This window comes from Xenia sp. Carnegie-2017, unplaced genomic scaffold (genome assembly GCF_021976095.1).
Source record: "Xenia sp. Carnegie-2017 unplaced genomic scaffold, XeniaSp_v1 HiC_scaffold_17, whole genome shotgun sequence".
Taxonomy (NCBI): Eukaryota; Metazoa; Cnidaria; class Anthozoa; order Malacalcyonacea; family Xeniidae; genus Xenia; species Xenia sp. Carnegie-2017.
In genome coordinates, this window is record NW_025813479.1 from 193,507 (window position 1) to 204,075 (window position 10,569).

General features: G+C 35.1%; 1 protein-coding gene and 2 long non-coding RNA genes across 5 annotated transcripts; 1 reads left to right on the plus strand and 2 right to left on the minus strand.

Moving 5' to 3' along the window:
* Positions 1 to 70: 70 nt before the first annotated feature.
* Positions 71 to 3,848, minus strand: LOC124437822. 2 transcript variants are annotated; one of them, XR_006945858.1, is made up of 3 exons: positions 3,603 to 3,848; positions 3,463 to 3,517; positions 71 to 1,090 (listed from the first exon to the last, which is right to left on the minus strand). It is a non-coding gene; the product is annotated as an uncharacterized LOC124437822 (long non-coding RNA). The 2 variants fall into 2 exon arrangements; XR_006945857.1 differs by having other exon boundaries at positions 3,463 to 3,848.
* On the plus strand, positions 3,119 to 4,643 carry LOC124437823. Of its 2 annotated transcripts, XR_006945860.1 has the most exons (3): positions 3,119 to 3,174; positions 4,157 to 4,347; positions 4,438 to 4,643. It is a non-coding gene; the product is annotated as an uncharacterized LOC124437823 (long non-coding RNA). The 2 variants fall into 2 exon arrangements; XR_006945859.1 differs by lacking the exon at positions 3,119 to 3,174 and having other exon boundaries at positions 3,856 to 4,347.
* A 2,374-nt stretch (positions 4,644 to 7,017) lies between these two features.
* On the minus strand, positions 7,018 to 9,227 carry LOC124437837 (60S ribosomal protein L14-like). The gene is made up of 4 exons (XM_046987768.1): positions 9,158 to 9,227; positions 8,943 to 9,044; positions 7,324 to 7,572; positions 7,018 to 7,115 (listed from the first exon to the last, which is right to left on the minus strand). The coding sequence occupies exons 1-4, from the start codon at positions 9,158 to 9,160 to the stop codon at positions 7,062 to 7,064; spliced, it is 408 nt and encodes a 135-aa protein (XP_046843724.1). The 5' UTR covers positions 9,161 to 9,227; the 3' UTR covers positions 7,018 to 7,061.
* Between the last annotated feature and the right edge of the window lie 1,342 nt (positions 9,228 to 10,569).

Genomic DNA, 10,569 nt, shown 5'->3' on the forward strand with positions numbered 1-10,569 from the left:
CTCTGCTCGCGTAGAGATCGAGAGAGGTAGAGGATTTTTCCGACTATTTTGATGAACGAAGAACATCGCATTTAACTTCAAATAAATACTTTTAATAAAGGATAAACTGAAATTTAGTTACAAATAATGCTCTAGCTCCTAATGCTAAGTATTTTTCCAACTTAGCAGAAGTTAAGGAAGTAAATTCAAATAATTGAATATTTTCTACAAAATATATCAACCTGTGACCGTTGACAAGTGTTATTCATTGCTTACACAATATTACAATTGCATTAATTTAAAGATTTTTACAGAGAATCATTACTATCAACAATGAAAATCACCAATTACGTTCTCAGAACTTAATAAAGACGTGGCTTTTCGTAGTGGATCGCATCAATAATCAGAATTCTTTGGTCTTTATAAAGACACTTAATGTCATCTTCGTTGCAACGATAACGAATTAAATTTGACGTCAAATTTGAAAAGTTAATGTCATCGAATTTCGATAGAGGAGTAATGCCCCAATCAGGAACCGACTCAGGGAGCAATTTCTGTTATAAAAATGTCAGTTTTGAGGATTATTCTGGGTAAACAACAGCATCATGAGTTACTTCATAACCGCACTCTTCATTTGGGAGAAAAGGTACAGAAGATCTTGCAAGTGTGCCATCATATAAAGAGTATTCGTTTGAACACATCTGCCGTGGATTGCTTTCACGCAGTCGTAGAACAAAATGCCTGCCTTCTTTCGTGCCGTCCTCAAGACGACCGTGAAAAATGAGTTGTTCGTTGTTCATGCAAAACTTTGCGTCGTTTGCATGAAAGGTTTTTGTACCGACATTTGCGATAACATCAACGCTGTGTTTATCACGCTTAAAAAACCCCTTTCCTTTAACAGTTATTGTCCACCAACTGGTACATGACGACGGCTGAGATTCTCTTGGAAAAAGTCGGACTTTTAAAACCATTTTTCGAGGTATGCTGTTGAAAACGTTTTCTGGAGAATTTGTGTTGTTTCTGGCGCCTTCGTTTCCCATTTTCAGCGATGGTTTTAATGCGTAAAAACCGAGCATTCCGTACAAGTTGTCAGCATTGAAGTCAACGAGTTCTGTAAAAAGATAAAATCTTTTCATGATAGTCTTCAATCAATACACTATTTCGAAAACCAGAACGGAGTTGATCAATTGTACTACATTCATCAAACCCTGTACTGTTTATAGCCAAACTCTCAAATTGCCTTCTTGTGCATAAATATGAAAACCCAATAATAGGACACTTCTTACATATCCATTTTGCTTGTAAAATTCACTGTTACTTATCAATTCTTTGAGTGCATTAAGCCGACAAGCATTAATCATCACATTCTGCACAAGAACCAAGAAACTGTGATGTGGTTTTTTTAAAATTAAGTTGATGCTGAACACACATTTTGCCTGTAATGGACGCATAGATAGCACCACACAACAACCTTTAAGTTTTTTATTTACAAAACAGCATTTCTAAGCGACTAAAAGCATTTGAACTTGAAGGCAACGGGTGGCAAAGAATAAATAAAAAATAAAAAATGTGCGCGGCCAAGGTTGAGCTGATCTATGAGAAAGTAAATTTGCATATAACAGGTTTCAAACGAAATATTGACTCGCCTTACACAAAATGACAACTTAGTTAAGGTTAAGGTTGCAACAACTACTGTGCCAAGGAAAGGCAAGATGAATTTAAACGATAGATTCGAAGTTAGCGCAAGTTTGGTTAGTTCACTCAGATGGTAGACGGTACAAAACTAGCCACGTAAAAAATATGTATTATTAATAATTCCTTCAGTAATCAGCAGGTAAAAATATGTTTCATTAAATTTCATTCTCGATAGTTACAAAAAGTACACATAAAGCTTTATTCTTCGATTTTATATCATCCATAAAGCAATAGACAAAGGCAAAATCTTCTCTGTTCTTACGTACATATATCCACGACGTAAAGTAATTGTGTTTTTGTTAAATGGTAAGAAAAGTTAAAAGAATTTAGGGTGTGATTTATGGCAGTGATAATCGCTTAAAGCCGCTACATTATGTATTTAGATTTGAAAACAATTAGCCTGGAGTAACTGTCTGTTTCTTACTTTCGTTTATCTAGAAAGAAACCGATTCTTCCATTTAGCGATGTTATCCAATGCATAATTCTTGCAAAGCAGCACTTGAAACAAAATATCTTTGCATTGGTTGACAGATATGTTTGTGAAAAGTTGCTTAGCTTGCATTTTAGGTCAGAGTGACAGACTTTTACATTAAACATGTGTTCATACCAGTTGTCTGTGAAATATTCTTTTAGTTCATTCTCACGCAGACCCGTCACCCGTAAATGAAAACGTCATCAAACTTTCATAAATTTGTTTGCTTGATTTTTATCTGGAAGTTTGTTTAAACCGTTTTGTCGAATTGGGCTGGAAGCATCGGTTCAAAAATAATGAATGACTTCAATATAACGCCCCACACATACATGCAAATATTTAAAAATAGAAGCGAATATATAAGGGAAGATAACAAAGATGAATTATCGTTTCGAAGGACGTAGAAGATAATTCTTATAGACATGAAACTTTCACAGAGATCAATAAATCTTATCAAATTAACGTATAACATGTTTGCTATTCAAACAAACGGCTTAAATAATAAATCTAATGACAAATGACGGAATTTGGTTTCATTTTAATGCTTGAATAACGAAGACGAACGCGTAAACCATTCATTGCACAGCTTGACTAAGATTACCCTACATTGCACAGCTTGACTAAGATTACCCTACATTGCATGCTTGACAGTCGTTTCCTGAAAAACAATGCTAACTGCCTATAAAATATTTCTTCTCTTTTGTCGAATGTATAAGATTTGAAAGAAAACGATTCAGAAAAGTTGCATGACAATAGAAGAAAATGAAATGGCGGATTAGACATTTAGTGATATGGAAACATTTTTTAAAATATATTCTCATTTCAAAAGTGAAGTGGATATTCGACAACAAGTGGAAAGAATGCGTTGAGTAAATTCTCAGCATTTTATCACGATTGCAAAGAATAATAAAATAAATCACTTTGGCACCGCCTTTATTCAATAAGCATTGTCTCGTACGAAATAAACGTGAGATTTTAAAACACACGAGAGTCGTTTTGAGTACAGAAAGCTTTATATTATTGCAAAGGTAAATTCGATCATTTGTCGCTCATATATGGCTGTTATTTTAAAACAAGACCACGCTCGCTATGAATTTGTTTCAAAATTTTAAAAATGAAGACGGTTCTTATTGCATGTAATAAACGAAAGTCGACCATAAATACAATTTAAATCGAGCGAAGTTACAGTCAATCCACAGTAAACTTCAACATACCGTTACAATATTTGATATATTGCGCCATTTCAACTCTATATTATCGACTGATTTCATAAAACCAAGCATTGAAGTAAACTAAAAAATAGACTGAGAGCTTACCTCGTAAATATATTCACTAGACAAAACGCGTTTCCCTTCCTTAACGTCCTCAGTCCTGTGGTCCACCGTCAATTCAACAATAAATACCGTCAGTAACAATAGAGTGTGAAAAGCAGAGAAAGTGCAAGAAGTTCACTGACCTATATGTTATCAGGTTTGACGACGCTATAACATCCAAACTAAGTTGATGCTTCGATGTTACATGTACATGATGATAAAGTACGCGAAATCCTTTTTAATCCGTCGCCAGAAACGGGACCGCAAGAGTAATCGGGCAGACCGTTCTCTGACAACTTGACTATGAGTCTTTGACTACAAAGAAAGCCGCGCCTGTTTATATTTCAACTGATATAAAATGCATAGCGCGCAGCAGGTGTAAGGCCAACCCTCTCGAAGTTCTTTTGATTATGTCGGTGAAGCTAATGACATTTTCATATACACGCGACTTCCAGTCTAAGAGTATTCGGTAAACATTATTTACCTTGCTAATGGGCAAGCCAGACCAGCTGTTGGCGAACTTTTAAATAAATGATTTTTTTAAAAATTTATTTAATGAATGGTAAAAAATGCTTTCGTTGTGAGTTTGACTAATGACGAACAAGCAACAGTAACTTTAGCAATGCATAGTTGGGGGAGAGGTGAATTATGAACTCAACTTCTAAAGTGTTTGTTATTGTCTGTTAATGAATGCTAGGTGTGTACTGTATATCTTCAATTCTTCATCGGAATATTAAAGAAAAGCGGCTTTTCCTCAAAAGGCTCATGAATTTTAACTTTATAACGAAATAAAGAGCGTCCTGTTTTGTTGTGCCATAAACTGTTAAGAGCCTGGAGAGTGCATAAATAAAACTACAGTCGTGGGCTGATATTCAAACCCAACGAAAGGTAGGTTTAATGGTCCTGAGCGTGAAAAATACCAGCCACCTTTAGCCTTTCGATTCGAAAAATGTTCGTCCACTTTTCATTATAATTTAGTAGAAACTGGAAAAGAAAGAATGCAGAAAAGGAATATATTGATAGAATGCTTTGTTGTGAAGTTGAAAAACAAATTTTCGTGTTATAATTGGCTTTGACTATAAACAGATCCTGATAATTGTATCGAAGCCGAAATTTTAATTTAAAAATTTTAAAATACAACTAACACCAAGGTATTGTACTCTGCTGGACTGCAATATTTATAATTACAATTTGTTTTCTGCCTGCATAGTTATGCCTTAGTAACAAAATTGAAAACCACTTTTACACCAATTTTTCTGGTGTAAAATGCTTCCTTCCTAGCTTTGCTTGTTGAAAATGGATGCAAAACTAAAACCTTCCTTGCTTCTTATATTGTCTGTGTTTCGATGATTTTGTTATGTTGTTGTTCGTAATCTAAATATAATTAAAGCTAAGACAATAATGAAAACCAGCTGGACCCTGGCGAATGACCTTCAAATATTTATGTAACATTGACTATCATCGATAAAAGAAGCGATGACCAACTACATCTAAACAAAAGCAAGCTTTGACTCGGCGCTAATAAGACGCTCATTGAATATAGGAACGATCAAGAATTGTAGAAACTAAGTTTTTTAAATTGACTATAGATAGATACCACCTTGGTTAGCAATGAGCATTAATCTTTCTGCTTCAAACTTGTTGACAAGTTTGCGACTATGGGGTCACATTGAGATAGGATGTTTTTTCACACAGGGATCGTATAAATTAACAGAAAAATCTCAATGAATTGTGATCTCCTTTTTAAAATCTATTTTTAGTACAGCCATTAGACTGAAGACGAATCTCTTTTAAATCTCTTCGAAATAAATAGTCTTACATCCATTTACAATAAGCTAATAAAATCTGTCGACACACAGTGGACTCGCCACTCATTAAAACAAAAATAGCTTCTTGCGCGAACCTACTCAAAAATAAAATTATCTACTGTCGATATAAGATAGAAACGTACATAAACCAATTCTAATTTGAAGAATTCTGTATAGATGAATACAAAATAGCCTGAAAGATGAGGGAAATGAAACTTATTTAGAAAAACTACTTTCCTCAAGTCCAACTACTTTGCAAAATCATCAAGATCCTGTATTAATTGTATACATGAAGCTGTCGGCCATAAATTTAAAATTAAAATTTCGTTTAAACGCGCGCAAACCCAGTCGAAGGATTTCGACCATATACTCGTTCATAAATCTTTAATTCAGGATGCATTAAATAATCCTAGAATTCAACATAAAATAGGTTTGTGATCTGAAAGCCTGTTGGATGATGGGCATATGAAACGGAAAGTGAGATAGGCTCCATTTTGATAAATGGACGAAGTCGTTCAGTCTTAGAGAAAATAGCACATTTATATTGGAGTTTTCTAGCATGGTAAATTTGATGTCTCTTACTTTGGATTTTTTGCCCTTTCACGTGTGCATACGTCGTATCTATGAATATGATTGACGCGTTACGACTTGACTGAAGAAGAAATCACGGAATTAAAGTAGGATTTGAATACAGTGCATTTTCTGCCATTTAAACACGAACTATTCAAGTTGATCAAATCTCCTGGAAAAATTAAGCGCGACGCCCCCTCCCCGCCTCCAGGCAAAACACCTACGATTCTCAACTTACGAAAGTAAGGTTTACGTTATTCAATGAGCAGGAATTTACAAAATGAATTCGGGAGGAGTCTACAAACCTACGAGAAACTAAAATCTTTACATTCAACTAAACTATGTATTCTTAGTATAAATATTAATGGTTTGAACCCGGGAGTATCGTTACATGTTTGTAGATGTAGATGGTCCAGGTTAGTATAGTCCTGAGAAGGACTGTTTTTGTTGTTGTTGACTGACGTTTCGACAACCTTAGCGGTGATCATCTTCAGAGTCAAAATGACTACCGCTATGGTTGTCGAAACGTCAGTCAACAACAACAAAAACAGTCCTTCACAGGACTATACCAACCTGGACGATCTACATCTACAAACATAAATATTACTGCCCAACCCAACACATTTACTAAGGCCATGGATAATATATTTTATAGATCGTAACGCTGTGTTTGGACATAAGGTAATCTCTCCTTTAACTGGACAAAACCTTCATCAACTCCAGTGTGTTTATAACTTCATTGATTTTGACGAACAGAAACTATCCATTCACGAACATTTCCTCATCTCCAAACTTAACCCACCTCTTAATGTCCAAACCACCACCATCCCACTAAACCTCATCTAATTCCATTAAACCCCACTTAACCCCCAAAATCCTCACATTTAGTAATTAACATCATGGAATGTCTAATGATTAGTACACATGTTGCAATTATCATTAAAGACGAGACGTTACAATCAATAAAATATATTATCCATGGCTTTACAGAAAATTTTACATTGGGAAATAATATTTATACCAATGATTTCTTCCCCCCCCTGGCAAATCAATAGTTACAATGTTCATCTATGTATCTTATAGCTCACCCCCCCTGGAAGGTTATGAAACCACCACTGACAACCCCCCCCCTCACCCAATGGGGAATAAAACTCTAGTGTAGAAATCAAAATATCACAAATTAAACATCAACAAATTTAATGTTTTATTTTCCTTCAACATTTCTTATTTCAATTCCTTTTTTAGCTTTTTCACTTCAGCTTTCAAAATTCTTGATTTCTACACAATGACAAAATTCACATAAGCAAACTGAAGCGCAAGATTTTGTGGCCTTATATTTATCATAAAATAAAAACAGGCAAAGCCATCATGAAAAATCTGGTTTACATCATTCATGAGCTGGGATGGTCAAATGAAATTGACAATATATGTGGGTGCTAAATTTTTCATAATTTAGATGAAATTTTTTATTTGCAATGAAACTCACCCTTTGCTTGGCAATCTTAAGTTTGAAACGATCGAAGTCAGTCATCGACATCTTCTTCTTTCTTGTTGCCAGTTTCTTTGCCCATGCGGTCTTTTCCCATTTTTCTGAAATTTCAGATTCAAGGAAGATTTTCTTTACAATTCCAGTGCCAGCAGAACGAGGCACCTTGATTTTAAAATCTGTCAGTGACATGTGTTTGAATGCCAAAGCTTGACGAGTAACGTTGGTACATGGACCATCAACTAGCGCCTAAAAAATAATCAACAAAACTCTTAAGAAAAAAATAAATTTCACATAATTATCGAAATATTTAACATCCACAGCAATGCAAATTCAAATCTACTGCCAGGCACTTTATAGTTTCTCCCAAAACTTTTTCCCTGCTTACATAACTGTATAAAAACTCAGAAAGTGTTTTCTATAAGGAGCAAATACAGCAATAGGATAAACAATTACAGCGATTTTAAATTCAAAATACATCAAAGATCCTATTATATTGTGGTGGGTTTCAAACAAATAAAATCCTGAAGGTGAATTGCTATTAAAGTGTTTTGAAATGGAAATAGCCCAAGACATGACTGCTTTTGTAATTGATTTTGCCTAAATGGTATTTCGGCAAAATAGCACATTTTCCTTTTTAGTGCCAATATTTCAAAAATAAATCAAACAAACAATATAAATGACAAATCGGAAATACAGATGAGCTTGAAATGCTAAAGTCGTTCAACACATTTCTCATGTAAGAAATTCTCAACACTTTTTCTTGCTAATTAACAACACCGCCTGCAAGACTGTCTCATTTCCTGAGGCTCAGACAGTCATGTATAGAATTGCTTTCAACACATTTCACTCCTCTCGTAAGACCATATTTCAATTTGTGTTTGCTCGTAAATGAACTCCATTGTCTGCATCAGCTTGAAGCACGAAAATCTGCACATTCTTTACACGGTTCGATGTTTGGAAATGCAACACATTTAACTATCAAACTGATGGAAAATATCAAAAAACAACTCAAGATGATCACTGTAATTAGTAGTTTGAAAGATTTATTGAAGACGCTGCCGAAAAAGTCATAGAGCAAAGTTCAACTCAAGTCATATATATTGATCAGTAATCCAGATACAAGCCAAAGCTACAGGGATCATAAATTTATAGCTAAATTAGGAATGGGTTAGTTCATGACACTAGTGTGCGGCTGAATACTGCTAATTTGTTAAATGACCGTACAACTGAAGCAGAAGTATGTATGATTGTATAATCCATTGAGGAATGCAAAATATCTCTCATTTTGATTAATTCATGAGCACTGCAAGATTTTATCAACTTGATCACTTCAAGTCACCACTGTCTCGCACATGCTTATGCTTGAAAACACCTTTCCTTCTTCATTTATTTTGGATTCCATTGAACTACGCTCAGGCATAGATTCAATGCAAACCAAAATTATGAAATGCGAGTTGATTGTGAAATAAAAGAGTATAACAGCCTCTCTTGTGGTGATTTGTAGTTTATGGTAGAGTCAAAGTTTCTCATATTCTAGTCAGAATGCCAGCAGGCTAATAACACCTCTTAAAGATGCAGTCACAACTGAAAAACACGAAAAGATTATCTCTACACACCCGGTTTTGATCAACAACATCCATAATGACACACAAACGGCCGGCTTCGGGCCCAGTGTTTATCAACGCTACGCGTCCAATTTCGACAAAACGATTATAAACCTACAGAGAAACACACAAAGGATGAGTTTGGGGAAAGAAAATGAGGTTACGTCGAGTATAAAGGTCTATAAAAGGGTCATTTTGTATTGTTTTCCCAAACATGTGCCACTCACCATTTTGAAATCTGGTCAAAGAGAAATTTTAAAGAATTGCATTGTGGGATAATATAATTTAGCCATTCCCAGAAATCATTGCCGGTCTTTAATTTGAATAAATTTGAATATTAAATAATTACTGAACTCAGTGATAAACTGAACTTAGCGAAAACGGGCCACTTTGAAACATACTTTGCTTGCAAATAAATAATATAATACTGCATCGTGAACATAAATATCCAATCACTTTGTTGGTGTGATCACAGTATAACGTTTTTGTTTGAACAAGGATTCGAACTACGCAAAAATTAGTATCATCAACTTCACTAGTTCATAGAGCACTTCTCTCCTATCTTCGATGTAAAAGCAGAAATTGTGGCATGTATTTGAATAAATTTACCCATCGTTGCTAAAAATAACTCATTAAGCCACTTTAAAAAATTCTTTTGAAACTAAATTACATGTTGTCAACAATAGACGAAAGTGAAAGTATGAGAAAATAAAAAATACTGCTACATGTACAGATTTGAGGAATATTTCATTGCAACACAAAGACATAATTATCATTGAATTCTTCTCTTTCTTACAACCATGACTGTTTGCATTCTAACGCGTGAATTTTTGCTAGTATTTACCAAACTAAGCATAAAGTGTTAATGGTTTGAACCCCGTGAGTATTGTAACATGTTTGTAGATGTAGATCGTCCAGGTTAGTATAGTCCTGAGAAGGACTGTTGTTGTTGATGTTGACTCTGAAGATGACTACCGCTAAGTTTGTCGAAACGTCGGTCTACATCAATACCAACAGCCCTTCTCAGGACTCTACTGACTTTGACGACTTCATCCACAAACATGTTACACTAAGCATACATAATTAACCTATGTTGCGGATGTCGAAGTCCTCGTCCCAGACCTCTTTTACATCCACTCAAAGACCAATTTCCCAGTTCCTAGGATTCTTTCATAAATGCTCTCCCCACAGCTCAAAAGGGACCAGAGTGACAACTTATAAGGTGACCCACCGTCGATTTAACTTATCCAACAGTCCATAAGGTTACAATTTGCCTCATTTCCTTGGAAACATCTTCCGCTTTTCCATTCGACCATGTGCCTGCGTCATTGTGACGTCACGGATGTAAATGTGAAATACAAGTAGCTCCAAAAGTTAGTCATTTGAGTCGGTGTGTGCGTGTCGTTAACCGCAGGTTATTTCAAAGGAATCAACCAAGAGTTATTTCTTGGCGTACTTGTGAATTGTAGAAATCGTTTACGATATGGATTCGGCCAGTTATCAGGAGAAATTCCATCAACGAAAAGCCACGATATCTGATGAGGTCTTGAGTTATGTCGTGACTGCCGACGCTTTAGAGCATCTCGGATTGAACGATGTTTACAATCAACTAAACGTTGATATTGCGCCAATTTTCCCA